At 50.9% G+C, this 22,053-nt stretch overlaps 11 protein-coding genes across 11 annotated transcripts; 4 read left to right on the top strand and 7 right to left on the bottom strand.

Moving 5' to 3' along the window:
* Window positions 1–726: 726 nt before the first annotated feature.
* On the top strand, window positions 727–1,704 carry CTAM01_16796 (uncharacterized protein; the record flags this gene model as incomplete). Its single annotated transcript, XM_060532788.1, has 1 exon — window positions 727–1,704. The coding sequence occupies one exon, from the start codon at window positions 727–729 to the stop codon at window positions 1,702–1,704; it is 978 nt and encodes a 325-aa protein (XP_060372644.1).
* Window positions 1,705–1,864: 160 nt separating this feature from the next.
* On the bottom strand, window positions 1,865–2,044 carry CTAM01_16795 (uncharacterized protein; the record flags this gene model as incomplete). The annotated part of the gene is made up of 1 exon (XM_060532787.1): window positions 1,865–2,044. The coding sequence occupies one exon, from the start codon at window positions 2,042–2,044 to the stop codon at window positions 1,865–1,867; it is 180 nt and encodes a 59-aa protein (XP_060372643.1).
* A 35-nt stretch (window positions 2,045–2,079) lies between these two features.
* On the bottom strand, window positions 2,080–4,057 carry CTAM01_16794 (cytochrome P450; the record flags this gene model as incomplete). Its single annotated transcript, XM_060532786.1, has 6 exons — window positions 2,080–2,202; window positions 2,257–2,749; window positions 2,800–2,925; window positions 2,990–3,354; window positions 3,475–3,671; window positions 3,793–4,057. The coding sequence occupies 6 exons, from the start codon at window positions 4,055–4,057 to the stop codon at window positions 2,080–2,082; spliced, it is 1,569 nt and encodes a 522-aa protein (XP_060372642.1).
* A 2,538-nt stretch (window positions 4,058–6,595) lies between these two features.
* Window positions 6,596–8,106, bottom strand: CTAM01_16793 (uncharacterized protein; the record flags this gene model as incomplete). The annotated part of the gene is made up of 3 exons (XM_060532785.1): window positions 6,596–7,132; window positions 7,209–7,784; window positions 7,861–8,106. The coding sequence occupies 3 exons, from the start codon at window positions 8,104–8,106 to the stop codon at window positions 6,596–6,598; spliced, it is 1,359 nt and encodes a 452-aa protein (XP_060372641.1).
* A 1,185-nt stretch (window positions 8,107–9,291) lies between these two features.
* On the bottom strand, window positions 9,292–9,555 carry CTAM01_16792 (uncharacterized protein; the record flags this gene model as incomplete). Its single annotated transcript, XM_060532784.1, has 1 exon — window positions 9,292–9,555. A coding segment is annotated over one exon (264 nt), but the record flags the coding sequence as incomplete, so codon positions are not given.
* A 3,291-nt stretch (window positions 9,556–12,846) lies between these two features.
* Window positions 12,847–13,854, bottom strand: CTAM01_16791 (uncharacterized protein; the record flags this gene model as incomplete). Its single annotated transcript, XM_060532783.1, has 1 exon — window positions 12,847–13,854. One exon carries the CDS (start codon window positions 13,852–13,854, stop codon window positions 12,847–12,849), a length of 1,008 nt encoding a protein of 335 aa, XP_060372639.1.
* An 897-nt stretch (window positions 13,855–14,751) lies between these two features.
* CTAM01_16790 (uncharacterized protein) lies at window positions 14,752–15,612 on the top strand (the record flags this gene model as incomplete). The annotated part of the gene is made up of 1 exon (XM_060532782.1): window positions 14,752–15,612. The coding sequence occupies one exon, from the start codon at window positions 14,752–14,754 to the stop codon at window positions 15,610–15,612; it is 861 nt and encodes a 286-aa protein (XP_060372638.1).
* A 496-nt stretch (window positions 15,613–16,108) lies between these two features.
* Window positions 16,109–16,726, top strand: CTAM01_16789 (uncharacterized protein; the record flags this gene model as incomplete). The annotated part of the gene is made up of 3 exons (XM_060532781.1): window positions 16,109–16,303; window positions 16,357–16,431; window positions 16,640–16,726. 3 exons carry the CDS (start codon window positions 16,109–16,111, stop codon window positions 16,724–16,726), a joined length of 357 nt encoding a protein of 118 aa, XP_060372637.1.
* Window positions 16,727–17,201: 475 nt separating this feature from the next.
* CTAM01_16788 (uncharacterized protein) lies at window positions 17,202–17,885 on the bottom strand (the record flags this gene model as incomplete). Its single annotated transcript, XM_060532780.1, has 1 exon — window positions 17,202–17,885. One exon carries the CDS (start codon window positions 17,883–17,885, stop codon window positions 17,202–17,204), a length of 684 nt encoding a protein of 227 aa, XP_060372636.1.
* A 909-nt stretch (window positions 17,886–18,794) lies between these two features.
* Window positions 18,795–19,046, top strand: CTAM01_16787 (uncharacterized protein; the record flags this gene model as incomplete). The annotated part of the gene is made up of 1 exon (XM_060532779.1): window positions 18,795–19,046. One exon carries the CDS (start codon window positions 18,795–18,797, stop codon window positions 19,044–19,046), a length of 252 nt encoding a protein of 83 aa, XP_060372635.1.
* Window positions 19,047–19,532: 486 nt separating this feature from the next.
* On the bottom strand, window positions 19,533–21,005 carry CTAM01_16786 (monooxygenase; the record flags this gene model as incomplete). The annotated part of the gene is made up of 1 exon (XM_060532778.1): window positions 19,533–21,005. The coding sequence occupies one exon, from the start codon at window positions 21,003–21,005 to the stop codon at window positions 19,533–19,535; it is 1,473 nt and encodes a 490-aa protein (XP_060372634.1).
* Between the last annotated feature and the right edge of the window lie 1,048 nt (window positions 21,006–22,053).

The raw sequence follows: 22,053 nt of genomic DNA, 5'->3' as shown, positions 1-22,053 counted from the left end.
TCCTCGAGAGCCTGACGAAGCTGATCTTCGGTATATTGAGGCATTATATATAGAAGAAGACATGTGCAAAAGATGAGCCCATTTGGACGCGAATTGAAAATGTTGTGATAAAAGGAGGTTGGGGGTGGGCATTGGGTTGTGGTGGATTTTCGCGTTTTTGTGGGTGCCAGAAACAGGGGGGTGCCAGGAAGTGGGTATGTTGACTTACATCTAGTCTAGGAGCAGCCTGTGGCAGTACCTGGGTAAAGTTGAACTGATCAAGAAGTCTGTACTCTAAAGTCTTTGTCTGGGTGCTGCGAGCCACATGAAGTCTCCTTTATTTAATAGAATACCATGTGTTCGAACTTCCTCTTGAGAAAAAATACCTCAGATCCAAGTTTTATTCGGAGTCGTTCCAATTCACTGTACGTTCGTTGATAGCGTTCTGCAAACATCCTTATTTCTGAGACTCTTTTCTGTGATACCCGACTTCATTTTCTCTACAAGCTTCTAGGATTATTATCCCCAACCTTACTCAGCCCTCTGTTCATTCTTTACTTTCACGATATATCCTCAACTTTAGCGACGTATTCCTTCTTCGATTCTTCTCCTCAACCTGTTCGAAAACCGAGAACCATCAACGATTACCTCCAACGAAAGCATAAGAAGGAAACGTTTCTGGTGTCCAAGATGATAGCACTCCCTGGAAAAGCAATGTTGAAGGCTTCGGCGCTTGTTACCTTAGCCATGACGGCCGCCTTGGTTGTTCATCAACTCAGCTACGCAAACGACTTCGCTCTCCCAAACCAGTCCATAGAATTGGTCAGGTTCTGTAATGCTTCTGAACGCTATGGAAAAGACCTTATACATCCCACCGAAGCATCCACACCACAAGAGCCCATTCCTAAAATTATTCACCAAATCTGGAAAACCAACGATACAAGCACTTACCCAGGTTCGGGGGAGCGCATACAAGCTTCATACGAGACGTGGAAACATACGATGGAACCTCTCAACTATACCATCAAACTATGGACAGACGAAGATGTTCTCGAACTTATAAAGACAGAATACTCTTGGTTGCTATCGACATACGAGGGCTATGCCCAGAATATTCAACGAGCCGATGTGGCGAGACTGGTCGTTGTCCATGCAGAGGGAGGCATTTATGCAGACTTGGACGTATACCCCAGATCGACTGAGGTGATGTCCTGTATGCAAAGCCTCGGCTTACAGGCTGTCTTCGCCCCGACATCAAATACTCTTGGACTCAGCAATCACTTCTTCATGGCACAGCGTGGCTCCTCCTTTCTCGAATGGGCTCTCCAAGAAGCTAAGCGACGCGGCGGTGCGACCTCGAAACGAATCCTCCTTCCCTACCTCCAGGTATTCTGGTCGACAGGCCCGATAATGGTCACATATGCGTTCCATCAGTACGCGTGGATGTACAGCACATTGCATCACGGCGTGGCGTTGCTGGATGAGGGATACGCCCGGAAGCTGTTCGGCCACGCGGCAGGACGCTCGTGGCATGGGTCAGATGGGCAGTTCTTGAACTACGTATCAGATCACCTGGGAACTGTTTTGTTCTGGGTTACTGTGTGCCTATCTGTGCTGTCTTTGGCGACCATAATCGTCCTTAAGAAGAGTCGCGGGAAGTCCATTGACTTTCTTGTAGGTTGCGGATCTGTTTGTAGGAAGAAGAGCTGGGTAACCAAAGTATAAGCTGAGTTCCGTCAAATATCATACCCTGCCTTATGTTTTCCTTCTTGTCTAGCTTCCTTGTAATCTATGAAGCATCTCTAAGTATGCATGCTTCAACATCAGAAAAGAAATATTAGAAGATTGATCACATGGAACCATTCGGGTTCATTCCGGACAACGTTCAATTCATACTTAGGATGTATGTGCAGCAATACATTATTTCAATTACAAATACTGCGTTGCAGCCCTTGTTTGATGAAATCCATTGAAAGATAAAGGCATCGCTAGACTGCCTCAAGTGGGAGATTCCCTCCCTTGAAGATGTGACGAGAGAAAAATATAGGAAATTCATAGCAGTCATTATTTACGGGAACACGATTGAGGCCGGGCTGTCCGTTATTCCCTCGTTGGACGCCTAGTCAACCTCACCCAAAAGTCCCTGGCGACGAAGAAAATCGCACTGAGAGTCTTGATTGGTTTTTCTGGGTTCATGACGGTGAAGTCATATCTCCTCAATAGCTGTATGAAGTTAGTAAGATGCTGCACGGAAAGTGTATGAGGAAAAAATTTTACCTCGACGAAGACTTTGTTTAACTCCATCATGGCGATCGGTTTTCCGAGACAAGAGTATTTACCGTGGCCAAAGTGGGAATCAACTGCGGCGTTCATTCGTCTGAGACCATCTTCATTTGCCGAAAGCCATCTCTCTGGGCGGAAAACATCGGCATCCGGACCCCACACCCAGAGTGAGCGTCCGACGCCGAAGAAGTTGTGTCCGATCTGGGTGCCGCCAGGAACAAAATAGCCGTTTAGGATGTCTCCGCCCTCCGGTGCTTGCTTGAAGCCGAGGCCAGTGACAGGAGGGTAGAAACGCAGGCCTTCGCGGATGACGGCTTGGAGATATGGAAGTCTCAGAGCTTCGGCATTGGTGATGGGAGAACTGATCAGGCCGGCGGCAGTAGCATCGTCGATCTCCTGCTGGAGCCGACGGTAAGCAACCGGATTGTTAATTAACGATAATAATGTCATGCGCATGGCTTGTGCGGCCGAGTTTGTGCCAGCGATCCTGATATGTCATGAGCATATGAATCGAGGAAAGTTGTGGATGATACTCACATGTGGATGTACACGAGTTGAATAAGTTCATCTTTGCCGAGACCTTGGTTGATGAAAGCTTGCATCATGTCTTTCTGGGGCTTCGCGCCGGGTTGAAGTCTCATTTCAGCGTAGTTTTTAGCGAAGCTGCGTTGTGTTATTAGTGATCAGACTCATGGATGGTGCCAGGCCCAACATTGGCTTCACTCACCCCATCAAACGACCAAAGCCGATCTGGTCATCCTCCTTGGGTAACATGAGCCTGAAAGGCCATTTGTGAACAAGTCTCCCAAGCCAAGGAAGCACCGAAACGACGTTCATAATGGGCAAAGACGACTCGTTAATCTCAATATACCGAAATAGGTCCCGGTCCTCTGCAAGAAACCCGAATGCACCGCCGAAGGAAACATCGCCAATGGCGTCGAGCGCAAAGAACTGTGTCTTCTCGGCGAAATCCAGCGGACGAAATTCCGAATCGGTGGAAACGTAATGTCGGTCTATCAGGCTAACAAAATTCATGAGCTGGCGGTCGATCCCGACCTCAAAGCCATAACCTTCATTCTCTTTGGCGGTGTACTATTCAGCAACGCAGAGAGCGCAATTAGCGGACTTGAACTCAAAAGTGGCAGCGCTTCTGGGGGTCACGAAAATACCAGCCAGCGAAAGTCTGAGGCCACAAAGGAAATTCAAACTTACGGCCGGTCCCATTCTCGCCCTCATAGCCTTATGTTCGTTCTCGTCCCGCATCGAGACAACATTATCTACGCCCGGAGTGATCCGGCCGGAGTCATAGAAATCGCCCTTGGTGTACGACGAGCGGACGGCCGACATCTTGCGCAGTGAGTCTGGGTCTGTGCAGAGGAGCTCGTTGGGCCCAATGCGAGCGAGTGGTCCTGCAATGACGATCAGTGATCAGCGTCTGTCTCTAGTTTCTTGGGGTGCTTGTTGGCTTGCTATCGCAACTCCAAAGCCACCGGGCGTGGTTTCTCAATGGCAATGAAGAAGTCCACTCACCATATTTCCTCGCAATATCATTCAGGTGCTCATGATATGTTCCCCCAATTGCCCTTTTCAATTGCCAAAGGACTGAGATCGAGGCTAGGAAAGGTCCAGGGATCTTTCGCAGGCGATACCATGACCGAAACTCCCACACAAAAAAGGCGATGGCGGCGACTAGGGCGATGGATTTTGCGATTAAGACTCCAGACATGCTCAAGCCTGGAATGGGTTCCAGATGACCCTCATCCAAGCCCACTTGATTGGGCCCGAGACCGGCCATTCCCCCCGAAGCTCTTGTCCTGCTCGCGTAGAAAAGATTGTCTCGTCCCGTCGCCCGTCCCGTGCCGTTCCAACAGTCTCACTGGCGCACCCCCGATTCGCTCTTGCTGCTGCTGCGCCGCTTGGTAGCTTGCTTCGCTTGTAGGCGGTCGTCCCGTGTTCTGGGCAGGAAAGAAGGCAGATACTTGGCGCCGTCAAAGATGCATGTATGTCTGCTTCGTCGCTGATGTGATTGTAGCCCTCGTTTCCTGGCTCTATTGTCGCTTGCCATCAACTGCTGTTTGTCTAACTGTGCTTTCCGGTGCTGCAATAGCTTAAGCCCTGTGTTGCCTATATCTCGATAGTGCTTGATAACTGCTGTCTGGTGCCTCACCCGTCTATTTTGTCGTTGGTTGGCATGCGTAGACCCTGTCGCTATTTTGTCATTTCTCGTTCGTCGCGGGCCCGATGGCTTGGTAACGCCTTGCGGGAGAGAGGCACAGCAGCCGCGACAGCGCGGGGCAAGCGGAAAAGAAACAAAACTGCAGGTCCAGGGCGTCGGAATCGGGGTTCACGCTCGACGATGTTGGCCCATGAGTATGGGGAGAGTAAGTGGAGGAGAAATGACACGATGAAGACGACAAACGAGAGATTGGGGAATAAGCTTCGCTTTATTGGCAAATGCAACCCAAGGCTGGGTGAGCGCCCATGTCCAAGGTGAAGAATCGTGGCTGCAGAGGACTAGTAACAGAGGAGGGTAAACCGGGAAGAAGCCTGGAATCACGCTGAACAAGGCCATTTGCACTAAGGATTCGCGCTAGGTGAAGCATGTGGAAGATGTGGAGGGTCACTGGCCCGAGGTCACCTATCAAGCCTGCTTCTTCCCCCTCAGCATCCAGAGTTGTATCCGTATGCTGTAATGTGGTGTTCGGCCCTATGGATGAACCTTATGCCATGATGAATATAGCACAATATACACGGGATATTCCAAGACGTCAATCAAGCTAGGCATTGTGTACTCGGGAGATGGAAGTTGATTCATTCTACACAATGGGTTACTATGCGTGTAGGGAGATGGATTTCTTATGCTTCTAGGCCTCCTCATCTTTGGTCCGTGACCTGATTGTCTTGATTTCTTTGTCTCGGCTTAAGATCCACCCTTTGACCGAGTGTTCGAATTCGACGAAAGCCAAGTGCAGAGAGGCATTGTCTTGAGCAATCAGAAAGCATCTATCTGGGGTCACATATGCAGGTCAACACTTGCATGCAAGGTGCCGAAGAGCTCCTCTCGACAGCGCCGTGCCATCTCACCGGTGACATCCACCCGCCCACTATAGCTCAACTAATGGGATGGTTTCTCTCTTATGGTGTCTTTCAGTAGTATCTTCTTCATCCAAGTCTCCAATCTCACTGCACACCTGTAGTTTGCCGTGAGTCCTTACTAGTTAGTCCCAACACTTAGCCTGTTCCGTGCCCTGTTGCGTTGCAAAGTGCGCTAGAACAGCGCCGGTCCATGCGGCCTACCCCCAGAAGCCATTGCTGAACTCCAATCCCGACGAATTGACTAAAGTTCTTGTGACGGCTAGCCATCTGAAATCCCATCATGCCGTTCAGATAAGCGCTGATAATCGTGAGACAGAAGGAGATGCTCTCTCATTTCGAGAAGAATTGCAGTGACTCAATCAAGTGCTTTCCGGAGCAGAAAGGCCCACTCGTAGGATCTCAATCCGCTGTACCGCCATGCGCAGTTCCCTGCGGCAGCGTCTGGTGTTACTGAGGACCACTGCCTTTAATATTTCCAAGCAAACTTCTCTCGGATAAGAGACCTACATAAGACAGAGCTAAGATCAACAACTGGGAAGTCGAATTGAGAGTCAACTCATGACCCGTACCTCTACTAAGTTAGCGGCAGCCTCAGGCCTATATCACACCTCGACAACCAGGTTCACGAACTCGCGATAGCCTCGACCCAAAAAGGGGTGATGAGAGACATCTACTAATCAAAAGAATGGACGATCTGGGAATCGAACCCAGGACCTACCGCATGCTAAGCGGTCATTATACCACTAAACCAATCGCCCATATAATGATCTAGCCCGGACTTGAACCGGAGATCTTCAGTGTGGCAGACGAGAGAATTGAGAGGCTCTCGAACTGTTAGACTGACGTGATAACCAACTACACCACCAGACCAAGTTGCTTGATGACTCAGCTCAAGCAGACACACTATCTGAAGGGTTGGCCGACTGTGTGGAGGGCATCACGAAGCGATAGGGCTTGGTGGGTTGGTGGACAGGTGCAACTTGCAAGGGGAGCAGCAATCCACACTGGCATGTGGGACAGCCAAGATCCAGGCCCGCCCACGCACGTCGCAACAGGGTTCTGTCTCAAGCCGAATTAACAGGGGAGTTAGGACAATGCCATGGGCATCTACTTCGTATGAAAAACGGGATCACAAACACGAATAGACGTAGATGTAAGAATCGAGAACTTTTGTTTCATATTCACATGATGACGTGCTCTAAATCATTCCTCACAATGCTTCCAACAAATAATCGCCTCAACCGCGCCAAACGGCCTCGATAATGACAAAGAAAGTCAAGGGGTTGGCCTCAACACGCTTGATCTCGTATCTCTCGTCCGCCTTCTTGAACAACTCTGTCCACGCGTCGACAGGTCTCTCCTTTGCGCTGAAAAGACCCATCATTCTCAGATCCGTTGAAGTGCCCATCTGCTGAATAGACTTGGGCAGCGCCGCAGCCGCCGCGGCGTTCTCCTCGACGTCACCCTGCTTGCCGACATAGTCGATGAAGAGAACTCGGGCACCAGGGCGCAGTGCCGGTGTGAGACCCTTGAGAATCTTGATAGACTCCGCATCGGGCCAGTCGTGGAGAATAAGCTTGATCATGTACAGGTCGGCGGACAGGGGCTGCGGCTCGAAGAAGCTGTGGGGCTGGAAGTTGACTCGGCCCTTGAGCTCCTCGGGAATGTTTTGGTTGAAAGAAGTCTCGCAGTTGGGCAGGTCTTGAACAGTGATCTTGAGGTTGGGGAAGTTCTTCGCCAAAACGAAGCTGTCGTGGCCACCAGAGCCGCCGAGCTGTAAAGGGGGCGTCAGTCAATGATTTCCTGAGATACTGGGATGTTGCGCCACTAAAGCCCCAAAAACAACTTACATCGACAACGCTGAAGTCGCCAGCGGCCTTCCAGTCGTAGGCACTGTTGACCAATCCCTCCAAGCGGAAGATCTCTTTGATGTAGTTCATCCACTTGACGAAGTTTCTCTGGCGGAAGCCCTTGTTTTCGCCCTCGCCGTCGTTCTCCAGCAGCTCCCACGAGTTTGTGTATCCACCACAGAGTTCGCCAGAGTGGTACAGCGCAAATGCAGTCTCCGTCATATCCTCCTTCAATTCTGTCTTACCGCGCTGGAACTTCTCCAGTGCGTAGGGAAGGACACCCATAGCCGGGCCAGCATCGTTCATGAGAGCCTCAACCAGCGCCCTGAGGCCGGCGTTCTTCAGCAGCGCAGCAGATCGCGAGGTGTGACGGACGCGAGTGGTGAAGGGCTTGCCGGGATCGGTCTCCTCAAAGATGCGCAGGGTGTAGGCGTGATCAAGGACACGGTGGACCACTTCTTCGGGCAGGCGGACGTGCTTTGCGATGTCTGCGTACGAGGCGTCGCCATCAATGGGCACGGCGGACCAGAAATCGAAGTGGTTGAGGGTATTGAGTGATGCGGCATCAGGAGACATCTATTCAGGGTCAGCTATCTGAGTCACGGCACCAAGAATGAAGAACAGCAGCGAAGAAGGGCAAGGTTCAACCTACATTATGGGTGTAGTTGAAGATGCTCTCACTTGGTCCTGAGACTAGGTAGGAGAGATCGTTGGCGGCATCCAACAGCTTCTGGCGGAGCAAAAAGGCTTCTGACGTGAGGCCATCGTAGCTTGAGACGCTGTCCGCGGCAAAAGTAGGCTGAGGGATCTTGTTTTCGCTCAAGAATTTGGTGAACTCGGCCGAGAGCTCGCCGATCTTGGCGGCGAGGTCGTTAATAGTCGGCTGTGGCGCGGCCATTTTGGAAGACAAATAAGAACTGAAAGGGGTATCTATGAAAGCAGATGCAGACATTTCCGAATGGTGTGAAGAGACGTCATTACCAACGAGGGGTTGGAGGGGAAGGTGTCTCTTTTATTTACTCTCTTCGGTCCCTTCATCCCACGAATGCCGGGCTGGACCAGATCTCGCCAAGAAGCGTGTACCTCTCTTCATCGTCTTTTCGTACATGTCAAGGTACAAGCCGTGGGGTTAACGGCGGCTATTTTCTTCATCTAACCTTCCTCTCTTGCTCGTTAGGTAATTAAACCGAGCGTATGCGGTAATGCCACCCACCGCCGAAGACGCTCGCCGTTGCGATGGAGGGGCACTTGTGTGACAGGAAATGCGACGCACACTGCAGATCTGATTAGATTATCTTATCCATCTGAATAATAATCGTAAACGGCGTCGAAGGAATACCCCTCCTCGCCAAGCCGCCAAGGGCAGAGCAGAGGGAGAGTTCTGTCAGATTTAGAGGGCTATACGAGCACGAGGCTGCTGTAGAAGCATCGCGAGAGGTTCCTTTCGGTAGCCATCCCGTTAGAGCGCCCCGTTCTTGCCCCAGTCCCCTCTTTTTATGCTCCATGTGGCTTGGATGTCACCTCTGGATTTACCACCGTCTGTTTTGGGTATCCATTAAGCCATTGTGCCATGGGGATCAACGTGGCTTTCGAAAAGGCCCCGGCCTATATTTGACAAGCTGAGCCGCCCCTCCACGAGCTATGCCACCTGTCGATAGCTTGCGATAGGCTAGGGTTGAGGTATTTTCTGCAAGGTTCTTGATGCAGATTGCTGCTGCATCATGTGCGATGATGTAGGCCTGGGATGGCCTTGAATGACGAGCTCGCCCGATTTTTCGGCAGTTTCCGCAGGTTTTCTGTGTTCCGCGGCCTCCGACTTGTCCATCGGATCTCTCCATGTCCCCCTAAAAGTAAAGTTTAGGGGCTCTAGGTGGTAGTGAATGCACTGCTAGAATTTAGACTTAATCCCATGAGCTGAACCATTGCGCTGGGAGTCGTTCATCGGGATGTGGGAGAAGGACGGACGAGTTGCCTCAACTCCCCAGGCAATTGGGGGAGGGCCCATCATTTAGGCGCTATCCGAATTACTGGAATGGATTGCAGTTGGACGATGAGTGGTCGGTTCGGACGTTTCTTCACAGGGTCATGAGTCGGCGTCAGGGCTGTCAATTCGGCCATCTTCAGTCTCGAGGCACTTCGCGTTTGCAGGGTTAGAGTTTGTGTAGCTTGGCGCATCTTGGAAGCTTGTTGTAGACTCACCGCTGAGCCACACTGTCGCATAGAGTGCTCCGCATTTCTTCTCGGCGAGAGAATGAGTTGGGTAGACGTCAATGTTGTGCGACTTTGATATGCCAGACAATGCCAGGTTACAGGTATGTGATCCCTCCGGCGAAGTCGAGTCTTGGGGGTGGTAAGATATTCATGACGTGCTCCGCACATGAGCCCACCCAAAAGTTCTAGTCTCGGATTCTTGCAACCATAACTGGCGATCGACTCCATTGCTCTTGGATTCGGCCGTGCCGGCTCGAACTCAGTGCCACTCAGAGGCGGTTCAATGGCGGGGTCTACTAGTGACCGAAGACCGAATTTGGGGTTTTCGACGATTTCTTCCGCAGCCTTTCCGACTCTCCACAATGTATCGTCCAATGATGTACTTTTCACGCACTCGGTGTATCGGACAAGTCTTCCACTTGGGTTTACTGCGGCCGCTGAGAAGCTTTTTCTTCTTAATCTCATCCACGCCTCGAAATTTCCACTGACATTGAATCCACTTCCAGCTCTACATATGTACACATCCCCGCCGAGTGGAACTTGCAACTTTTAGACGTCGGGCCTCGGCCAATTTGGGTGGGACTCGTCACTCCTAGAGTTGGTCGGTATTGGCCCCATTGGGGACAGAACCAGGGGTCTAAGCTATCGATGCTATCGGACTAGTATCACGACAGACCTCAGTCTTCAAGATCCCAAACCAAGGAGCATCAAACTTGCTGTGTGAGCAAAACGAACCCGTTTTACCGGGTGGCAATCACAGCCTCTAGGTCACGATGACTTGATTGAAGGGCATTGCGCGGGCACCTGTGGTTCAAATGACTGACAAGGGTGGTGATCTTCACTGACATCTGCGAGCAACGTCTACAAGGTCAGACGTGCTAGGGTCCAATGGACCAATGGCCACCAGAGGGTACACAGGCAAGCCGTTACAGCCTAAAAATCTACAGACAAGACCCATTGACTCAAGTTAATCGCCAAGGGAGTAGTGATACGTCGGTCCCGAGATGTAGGCCTAATGTCTTGAGCATCTCGAGAACACGGCAGATGGGCAGTCCGAGAACGGAGATAGACATCGCGAGAAGCTTGGTGACGTGTGGGACTATCGAGCTCCTTGAAGTTTGGGCTACAGCATCGTGAAGCGTATCGGCACTTTGTATCATGCGAAAAGTACCAGAATGATCAACTGCCTGTGATGTAGGTTCCCAGACATCAAGCATTGCTTCGCTCTAACGAACTCAGGATGCTTTACAAATGCCCCTCTATTCTGGACTGTGTGAATTCGTCACCTTCCCTTTCCAGTGAGAACTGCCAGCATGTCCTGCTTTGTGCCGTGAGCATCGACTAAACTTGTCCCCCGCACTTGGCGGCCACAGCGTTCCCTTTTGACTTGGGGAGCGTCGAGAAGCCACGGAGCAAATGCCAAAGGAAGGCAATGCCGGTGCTGATGTGGAGCCCTTGCCGATACCGCGGGGAGTTAACCAGAAAAACACGATGCCGATGTATCCATGGACGGTACTAGCTCTCATGTGCCGTTCTTGACTGTATTGTTTCGAACAGCACTGTCGGGCTGACGCAGGAGAGGCATTGCGCCACATTCGCGGGCCGCAAAGCTTCAATCCCAGTCCAAATAGGTAACGGCAGATTATTTGCCCTAGATGTGAAAAGTCTTCTGTGGGACATGAGTAGTTGGGAATACTAAAATTCCAAACAGGCGACTCAGCATACTTCGACGGTTTGTCGTGTGATACTTTCTTCATTCGCGATTGAGATTCCAGATCATTAGTACCATTACCCAGTCTTGAGTCTCCGGTCGAGAGGGCAGGCTTCATCCGTCCTCGCTATGAAGACAACTCCAAAGATTGCTATTCAAGGAATTTGTCACTATACTATAGATCAGGACTGGATGGTCTACAGGCACATAACGTGATATCACAGATGGCATCTAGATGGATACCGCTTGCAAAAGGCATGGACGCATGTAAACTATCCCCATGCAGTGTGCTACGTACTTATGCTTCTCGACTAGCAACGTCTCGAAGATCTCAAGGGGAAGAAGGCGCATAACGATACAGCAAGAGCTCGGCGAAAGTTGCTGCGCAAGTCATCCTCAAAAACCATTTTCCGCCCCAAATACGAAGGCAAGTTTTGATCAGTGAAGGATACGAAACTTCGTCCAGATGTCGGGGGCTTGCGAGCCGCAAACTGCCAATTCCATTCTCAATACCAACTTCCATGACTACCCAAGCTGTTCCAGCCATGAAGCAGTACTTCCTCACTGTCAAGGCCCGGCCGTGGAGGCTGATCAATCCTCAAGTGTGGCGTCATATCTCCTGCGACGAGAGCTCTGTTTGAGGAGCGAGGGCCATGCCCGCACGCGATGCCGATTACAGTAAAATTATCCAGAAGTTGGTGACCTCAACCCACTGAAAACCCGCCCCTGATAGCCTTAGCTCATAAGCTCGTTGTGATAGATCAAGAATTCGAGTACAATGCCGCCACTCCCGAGTGACCTCCCCGGCAGATTTCCGAAGGTACCTGGATGGAGCCTGGGGAGACTCATCGAAGCCGACACGCCAAATCAATAAAGCTTCGCGACTCACGGCGCTTGCGGCTACTGCTTTAGCCTCTAGGACCATCCCACCGGCACATATGTCTAGTGACGGTACCTGGAGCAGTGGAGTATGTCAAGACGCGTGCTGAAACTGTGCCTGCTGGACACGACGCCATGGCGAGTTCTCCGCCTAGAGCTGCGAGAATAACTGGACTGAAATCTGCTTGATATTCTGCAACATCCCCTTTGACTCGAGCCCTTGATGCCTCCTCCCTTCTTACACCACGCTTGTCGCGTTACGCTGTTTTCGTACCGTCCGAACCTGGAAGCCCTCCGTGAGAACCAGGGGTAGCCGGCTAATGCAAATCAACGATCATTCGAATCTCCAAGCAGCCAAGGGATCCACCCGAGCTCTGTAAGATATCCAGCATCAGGCGGAGACAAAATAAGCGGACAGATGCACCAGAAACTGCGACTAGACTGATTGGGTGCCTGACAACCAAGCCCTCTTTCACCCCATTCACGGCAGGCTACGCAGCTCCCACACCTTAGAGAAGATGAGTTACGACTGAGGGCCAGGCTCACCACGAAATTAGACGAGCTTCAAGGGGTGCAGCCGGATTCTGATTCAGGTTGTCACCCTCACTAAGCACAAAGTGCAATCTTCTGAGAATCATCGATAATCAATACCAAGACTCTCAATCAGCCAGGGAGGCATCGGTAACGGAAACGACCGTACAGCGATCGAGAGATACCAGAGCAGAAGAAAGTCACTCGGAATTAAAGGAAGAGAATGATCAAACAGTAGTATACCGCGTGACTGAACTCGGACTCGATCACAAAATCGTTGAATCGATATCTTCAGATTCGCAATTTCTAGGCTCTCACCACCCTCTCAACTGATTTGGATGGGTCGGCATACAGACGCCCGACAGTATCACCTCGTTCCAGGCGGTGTAACTCATTCTTCAAGTTCCCGAACGCAACCTCCTCGATAGCAGGAGTAATTTCCTTCTTTGCAACCATTTCCAGCGCTGTCTCAACTTCGTCCATCGATGACCCAACAGATCCCACAAGGTGCACGCCCAAGGCGACGAAGTTGTGCGTGTCGATTGTGGCCTCCTTCTTGGTGAGCCCGACGAGAACAACTTTGCCACCCGCCTTAACGGCTTTGGCGGCGGCAGCGGTGGTAATGCCGACTCCAGCAAAGTCAAGAACAACATCAAACTTGACGCCAGGGAAGTCATCCAGGGATCTTCCGCAGCAGTAGGCCCCGGACATCAGTGCTGCAGGATACTTGCGACGATGGATGTCGACCCCATAGACCTTGGCGCCATGGTGAGATGCAATTTGAACAGCGGATAACCCAAGGCCACCTAGTCCAATGATGGCAACTTTCGATGATTTTTGAACTTGCCCCTCAGTTACAACGGCATGGTAGGCTGTCGCAACGGCATCTGTGGCAACGGCGGCTTGTGCAAAGCTGACTCCGTCGGGTATGGGCAGGGTCTTCGATTCGTAGAGTAAAACGTATTCGGCGAATCCGCCGTCTATGCCGATGCCGGGGCTTCTGACAACATCTCCGATCTCTACCGGGTGTTTCGCGGTGACTACAGACACGACTTTGTCTCCAGCGGCAAACTTCGAAACCTTAGGTCCGCAACCAACTACTACGCCAGCAATCTCGTGGCCTAGAGTGATGGGCCTGTTCCAAAAGAACGTATTGTCGAGTCCAGAAATTATGTTGCAATCCGTGTGGCAAAGACCGGTCGCTTTGATCTGAACCAGGAGCTGGTCCTTGGCTGGGACCGGAATAGGTAGCTCACGGTACTCCAGGCCTTTCGCTGGGGTTGAGAACTGGTAAGCCTTCATCATCTTATCCATCTATCCAGCGTTCCAGACAATCTTATAGATGTTTCTCAAAGAATCTATACTTGCTAAAGGTTGTACGTTGTGATATGATCGAACTTTATACTAGTATTTGCGCAAAGGGTGGAAAGCGAGTAGAGAAACAAGGCTAACGGAATTTGATGTGTACAAATCGTAATCTGGGAGGAGTTTTATCACATATTTAACGGCATCTATGCAGCAAGACACTACACATCATGACGACGTCTTACCGTGTGCCTGATTACTTAACATCTCCTCAGTCGGAATGGATCAAATCCATTGCGGCAGTTGAAGTTGTTTTTCATCAACATCTACCTAGAGGATCCAGAGACTGGCATCTTGATCTCATTTGGTTCTTCCGTCTACGCCTGTCCGCTTAGAAATTGTCTGGGAGCCGGCGGGCCCGGATTACTCCGGCACTCCATCCGGAACGATTACTGATTAATTACCCCACACGTCGGTCCGTACCTTTAGGTTGCTCCACATTGCCCCGGATCCGAAGTTTGGGGTATGGTTTGGATCTGTGCCATTGAGTAATCAAGTGCAACAGCTGAGTGAAGAGGCTTTGTAAGGTATACAAATGTTCCATTCATTCTACTAAGCATACTAAATCTTGGCCTACGTTAGAGCTTCCGAGGGTGATTTTCCCAGTCGGAAAGGATGACATATCGCGGAGTTTTACCGGAAGGTCAGGACGTCATCCAGCACTGCTCTTGAACGCGAAAAGGGCGATGCAGGCGAAGAAATGTTTATAAAGTCCACTTAAGAGATGCTTAGACTCGAGAATCGATCTCTTTCATCGAAAAGAATACAAGTTAGCAACTTCATCTCACTCAAGTATTCAATATCCAGTCCAGTCACAATCCTCACCGAACTTTGCTCACCATCGGAATGTCTACCTATCAAACAGTGGAGACTCAATATGTCGCCGTCGACAACACCCGAATCGCTTACCGCCGGATCGGGGTAAAGAGTCAGGTCCCTTTGCTTTTCATCAACCATCTTCGTGGTTCAATGGACACTCTCGACCCTCTTCTCTTCAATACGATTGCCAAGTCAAGAGAAGTCATCGTATATGACAGCTTTGGTATCGGGCACAGTGAGGGCGAGGTGCCCTCTTCCACTGAAGTCATGGCTTCAATTGCAGCCAAGTTTCTCGCTACCCTTGGTGTTTCCAAGGCTGATGTCATTGGCTTTTCCATGGGAGGTGGTGTGGCTCAGATTCTGGCATGGGACTATCCTCAGCTGGTTCGAAAGTTGATTCTGGCTGGGACTCAACCAGGTGTCGGAGAAGGAGTTGTCCTGCCACCCCGCGAAGTTCTAGAAAGTGCCGGAACAGCCAACGATGAGCCACCTACCAAGGAGGACATGTTCCATCTTTTCTACCACCCGTCGGAAACGAGCGTCGCACTCGGTGAAGCATGGTGGAAACGAATCCATGAGCGAAAGGTTGACGGCGAGGAGCGCAGAGAATACCTGATCGGACCTGGAGCAAGGGCCCAACTGAATGCAATCTTCTCGTTTACGGTTGATACGGACAACTTTGAGCGCATGAAGACTATCAAAGCTCCCACTCTAGTCACCAACGGCCACACTGATATTATGTCGCCAACTTCCAACAGTTTCACTCTTCAACAGAACTTGTCGGATGCTCAGCTCATAATCTATCCTGATGCCGGTCATGGTCATCTATTCCAGTACCCAGAGCTCTATACACAACATCTCAACCTGTTCCTTGGGAGCAAGGAATGAGCTTTCTTAAGGAGTTTTCCGATAGTTCATCCCACCTCCAATGTAAAATGTTGACACGCACTTCGCACGATAACATAACATATCGTAATTGTACTTACAATACGTCTGACTGGAAGCTTGATCGAGGTCTGGTTTGTTCCAAGCCATTCAAAGGCCATCCAGGTATGTTCAGCGTATGGTCAAGGTGCCGATTAGAAGATAAAGTTACACCTTGACCGAGTGCCTTCCATCAAGGGAGTTTAGACCCACGAAGCCCTGTCCCATCCAGCTCCGAACCTAACACAATTCTGCTATGCAGCAGTCCTGTCCCATTCAAACCCAAAATACTGAAGTGACGGAAAATTCTGCAATGTGCAGATCAAACTTCATTTCGCACCTACGATTTCGTTTTCTAACCGACATCTAACGCAAAATACAACAATTCACTACCTCATACATCTCCCGTAATTCAGACTTGAACAGCGAACAGAGCCCAATCTATTTGAAGCTCGTCAAGATGCATCTGTCACCCTTCTTTCAGCTCATTGTTGCCGCCTTGATCACTCCTGGCATGGCACTTCCAACTGAGGTTAAAGAAACTGGCCAAGCAGCACCCAGCCATGCGCCCCCGACTGCGATGGCAGACTCCATTTCGGCAAAGGAGTTTGACGGGACTATGACGACCGTATCAACATCAACAAGGTGTATCCACGTAAGTAAACACATCACTGCATTATATGTTGCCAACGTCTGACCTGATCGAAGGCGAGTTTGAGACCCCTTTGCCCTGCACTCTGCGGCATTACCTCGATTGCCGGGGATGATGTCTACTGGGAATGCGTACGTGGATGCGATTGCCGATCCAAAAAGCACGGCGGATATTAGTTTCCAAGATACATCAAATGTAGCGACTACCTACCATGAGGAAATTTGGACCGGCAATCTGGCAACCTTCTCATTTCAAAGGGATCCGCGTCGAAACCTGGATACATCAACAGACCCATATCATTATGAGTGCGGTATAGACATACTGTCCTTACCCAGACAGTCATCAGACAAGGCCAAGGATTCAGATGACACTCTCGGCACCAACTCGACCATATCATCAAGTCGCCAGAACATTGGCCATAAATAGAATAACCATCAAGTTTTGCGGCATTACATCAATAAATGAACCAAGTCAGTAAAAGATTGGCTGTTATTCATGTGACTTGGGTGAAATAGATATTCTTTGACAGACTTTCGTCTTTCTTCATCACGTGTATCTACCCCGTTCAACAACGAAGTTATCAGTATCGCGCGAATCTATAACGAAGTGATATCTACCCATACCTCAAGATACCGTAGCTAAATGTCAACTTTAGTGGATGTGGTTCGAACACAAGATGTGAAGATCTCCCGTAGCCATGGTTAGCACTATCTTGTAGTAAATCACATTTTACGTTATTGGTCAAGCTCTCTGTCATCAGTCCAAATACACAGTTCCACAGGATCAATTGGACTTCTATTCAGCAATCAAATATATGAGATATTCTCGCTTTCCGTTTCCGATGTACTGAATCAAGCCGAAAGAGCATTCAGATTCAAGCTAACCTGGTGGCTACTTGTGTTTAGAAGACCTCCTCCTGCTCATCATCGTTGGTAAGTTGAACGTTGGGGTCAATATCGCGCTTGAAAACCTCCTCTTGCTCGTCATCGTTGGTGAGCTGAACGTTGGGGTTGATGTCCCTCTTGAAAACCTCCTCCTGCTCGTCGTCGTTTGTCAACTGAACATTAGGGTTGATATCCCTCTTGAAGACTTCCTCCTGCTCGTCGTCGTTCGTGAGCTGGACGTTAGGGTTGATATCGCGGCCCAGGAGACCCTTGGCGGCCTCGGCATCCTCAGGGTTCTCGGCAGCGAGAGCCTGGATGGCGGCGTTGAGATCGTCCTCGCGCTTGAAGACTTCCTCCTGCTCGTCGTCGTTCGTGAGTTGAACATTGGGGTTGATTTCACGGCCCAGAAGACCCTTGGCGGCCTCGGCATCCTCGGGGTTCTCAGCAGCGAGGGCCTGGATGGCGGCGTTGAGATCGTCCTCGCGCTTGAAGACTTCCTCCTGTTCGTCATCATTTGTGAGCTGGACATTGGGATCGATGTCACGGCCCAAGAGACCCTTGGCGGCCTCGGCATCCTCGGGGTTCTCAGCAGCGAGAGCCTGGATGGCGGCGTTGAGCTCGTCTGCACGGGCAGCAAGGGTATCGAGAGGTGCGGCCATGGCGGCAGCGACCAAAGTAGTGAGGGCGACGGTGAAGCGCATGTTGGCGGTATTGACTCGAATGAATGATTAAACTTTGTACGTTGATTTGAAAGAGCGCAGCTCGTAAATGAAGAACGGAGATTATAGAGTGGACCGGCACAAAAATAGGACGCTGAGGATAGAGAGTTCGTCGAAGGATGGAAAGATGCGTGGACGAATACAGGTATTTCAATATTTCTCAGAATCCAATGGGGCGGATGCCTCGGATCGCCACAAACTCATCCAGAGCAAGCTTAGGAACTCCCGAGACGCACTGCTGCCGCAGAGCCGGTGTTGTGGATATCGAATGGCATCCCGCTGACGTTTCTTGGCAACGCGGACTCTATTTCCATTTCGAAACGACGCTTTCGTCTCGCCTTGGCGAACGATTTTGGGTATGTGCTTGCTTACTGTGCTCGTGTTCTGTGGTGTTGTTCTGATGTACATTGCAGAGGCGTTTCGAGTATCAGGCGAATCGCATCCCTTTCTTGCCGTGGGGAGGCCTCGAACAGGGGCAGAGGTTCGTCGGCTCGGTGGGTGGGATTCGTGACCCAGTTTGTTTACGCTGATCAAACCTGGCCAGCATGTCCCGTAGGATATGCGCGATGAGGGGTCTCCCCGCACGGAAAGGCTGTGGGTTGGATGAAGAAACATCGGGTGAAGCGATACTTGTCGGGAGCCTGAGATTCCGTGCTCAGAGCCTCATTTCTTGCATTACATGCTGCACGAGTGCTCGGACGGCGAACGGATGAGATAGGTCTGGTTCTCACATGAATCATTTTAGTGTCCCTCACCCAGAAGACCTGAAAAGCCGGTCACCACAGCCACGTTTGCCTCATAAGCGAGAGACAGCTCATGGTCACGATCTTCCAGTTGCAATAGCGAAACTGGTCCTCGAGGTAAACAAAGATGCGAGTTGCAACTAGGGTTATGTCGATCCTGAAGACCTCCCGAGACGGCCCCATGCCGGGGATTTTTTTTTGCCGCCATCCCGCTATTGCGTTGCAGCGTTTCGTTTTGCGTCTTGAGCTGTCCCAAAAGTGTCCCAGCGGCAGCGCGACCGTGCACACGAGGTTCCTCCAGACGCAAACTTGCCGCGTCTTCTTCACTCCACTTTGTAACATACATACGTTATGCATATCTCTTAGGGACATTCTGCTTGTGCTCCGTATGAGTGGTTAGGTTATCCAAGGAACTCGCTGCTGATCGGCGGTCACGAATTACCGATCGATTGGTGGGCCTGGTCGATGTTCCTAGGATCAACGTTGAGACTAAGAAAACAATCCCTTGTTCGTTCCTCTGAACCAACAGCTTACCCAAGTCGGGAGGCCCTAAAGAACCCAGTCTTGCCAGTGCCACCCTAAAAGCCGAACTACTTGTGGCAAGCGATTTCTATGGTGAGGCAAGTCTGAAGTACAGCCCTGGTGAGCACGGTATCCAGGTCTCGCCTCACCTTTGAGCACAACATAGGGCAGCTTATGCCCTCGCAACGGCCGGCAAATCAGCTGATCGGAGTCACGGCGAGTACATGATCAGCGCGAGACCTTAGGTGAGACGGTTAAAATACGGGAGGCTCTCGGCTTGCCAAGCAATCTTAAACTGTGCATTCTCAACTCTATGCCGACGACCAGGTAGGCTAACATACATGGCTCATTATTCTCGTAATCATTAAATATCCTTCGACTTCGTTGCCAAGCGATAGTCCATGCCTACCGTCACACTCCCGAACCAAAGCGCCAGCTTATCCACGATAAGGTTCTTTCTTCCATACCAAGGTCCCTGGTTAGTCACCACAGGCATTCGACCGTGCGCGCGGGTGAAGTAGTTGGATGTGGCATCTACACAAGGCAACCTGGGCGAATTCTTCTTCTCCTCGTCCGACAAGACGGGGGTGGCAGCAACGGCACCGGTCTTCTGCATCTGCTTGATGACACGGATGCAGAGCCGGGTCACGGTATCGGCGCCAGGAGTCCAGGTTTGAGTGACGTAGCCGATGATTGCAGCCGCGTTGGGCACGCCGTCGAGCATGCATCCGCGCCAGCTGTACTTCTCTCCAACCTTGACCGGGACGCCATCGACAGTGACATCCGTACCTCCGAAAAGCTGCACGTGCAGTCCAGTTGCCGTAACAATAATGTCGGCGGGCAGATGGCGACCGGATTTGGTGAGAATGCCATCCTTGGTGACCGTCTCGATGTGGTCCGTGACAATCTCCGTGTTGGACTGGTGCAGCGTCTTGAAAACATCTCCATCTGGGCACATGTTGAGGCGCTGCTCGAAGGGGTTGTATTTGGGTTTGAAGTGGATATCGACAGGGTAGTCTTTGGGAAGCCGACGCTTTGCATCGAATCGGAGGAACTGCTTGGCCAGGTTGGGGAAGCCCAAAACAACCTGGATAAAGACAGTCTCCAGGAGAAGATCCTTGAGCAGGATGAACCAGTTCGCCAAGAACAGAGGTAGGAACCTTTTCGCGGCTTTGTCGACTGGTGATTCTGCCCCTAGTGCGAAAACATACGACGGACTGCGCTGGAGGATGGTGGTGAAGCCAGCTGTTTTGGCGATATTGGGAAATAAGGTCATGGTGGTGGCGCCGGAGCCGATGATGATGACGCGCTTTCCAGCGTAGTCAAGGTCTTCGGGCCACCACTGAGGGTGGATCGTCTTGCCCTCAAAGCTCTCGATTCCGGGAATGTGTGTCTCCAGGGCCTTCTCGTAGGAATAGTATCCGGAGCAAATAAAGAGAAACTTTGCTTTGATCTTCTTGGTGCCCTGGGGGGTATTGCACTCCAGGGTCCATCGGGCCTCATCGCTGTCCCAATCTGATGACAACACCTTGTGCTGGAATCGGATGTGCTTGTCGATGTGGTGTGTCTTGACAGCATCTTCAATGTAAGCCGCAATGGGCGCGCCCTCGATGATCTTCTTGTCGTGAGGCCATGGATGCCATCCGAAGCCAAAGTTCGTCATGTTCGAGTCGGAGCGAAATCCGGGATATTTCCAGTAAGACCACGTCCCACCGACTACGTCACGGGCCTCGAGCACCGCGAAGGTGCTGCCTGGCAGCTCTGTCCGCACACGGTACGCGGCATTGACGCCGGAGATGCCTGCGCCAAGGATGAGGATGTCGAGTTCTTCCGCCATAGTTTCGATGGTCTGCTGTCGAGTTGGTGCTAGACCTCTCAACACTTGAGGTCGTGATGGTAGCAAAGATCTTATGTATGGAAACTCGTGCGATCAGAGGATTTTTTGTTGAGGCAACGTGCATGCCGAGGCTTTTTTTTCCTAGCGGGTCATGCACGCGTCGATCTCGTGCTTGGTGGAGGATGCCATGCAGGGGCTCGCATGTCTTAAAGCGTCTTGACGCCTCCTCAACCCCTCGATCCAGCCTCTCTTTGGCTGCTTCGTCCCTCCACTACCATGCGAATGCGAACGACAGCGTCAATCAAAACACGTGCCTCGGCACATTTGACGCTTCGACAGCGCTTCTGTGCGTCTATCGACCTATCCATTTGACGGCAACTATCACAATTGTCTTTATGCTTTGGATTATTCGCCGTCGCCTCATGTTTGTGCCTCGGCAAGCATCTCTTACTCGCATTCGTTCGACTTCAGAAGGCATAGACCGATGCTCATACAGGATTTTGTATCAGAGCAACTGAAAACTATGTGGTTTCAATTACACTAATGATGACAGACATCGATCTATCCTCCTGACTTCACATGCGAATGCCAACGCAAGCGGTTGGTGGGCGGCAACAATTGGATGGATGGATCAAAACAGAGTTGCGTTAGTGAGATCCGTCAGTGGTTCGTGTCATGTGATGTTGTTCGAGTTCAACACTAGAAGGCCTTGTCTATGCGGCCGAGTCTTGAGTGTTGCCACGCGGCGCTTCTAGTCCGGTCAAGTAGTCAATTTTTTATTGCTACCTTGCTGTCGTGGAATGGGTAAGTCAACATACCCACTTCCTGGCACCCCCCTGTTTCTGGCACCACAAAAACGATGGGATCACAACCCAACCTCCTCATTACTATTAACTATTGATCCTCAACCACACCCACTACAATACAGCTGCCAGCCTCACTAGGGCATTCAGAGTCGCTGGATTCAGCCGTGATAACCTCCTTTTCACCCGCTTCGATTTGAGCCCGATGGATATCCCTGATGTTCGCGAACTTCGTATTGGGATCG

Source organism: Colletotrichum tamarilloi, assembly GCF_030869305.1.
Source record: "Colletotrichum tamarilloi strain Tom-12 chromosome Unknown Scaffold_263.1, whole genome shotgun sequence".
NCBI classification, from domain to species: Eukaryota; Fungi; Ascomycota; class Sordariomycetes; order Glomerellales; family Glomerellaceae; genus Colletotrichum; species Colletotrichum tamarilloi.
Note: the sequence above shows the minus strand (reverse complement) of the source record. Positions and strands in the feature narration are given on the sequence as shown.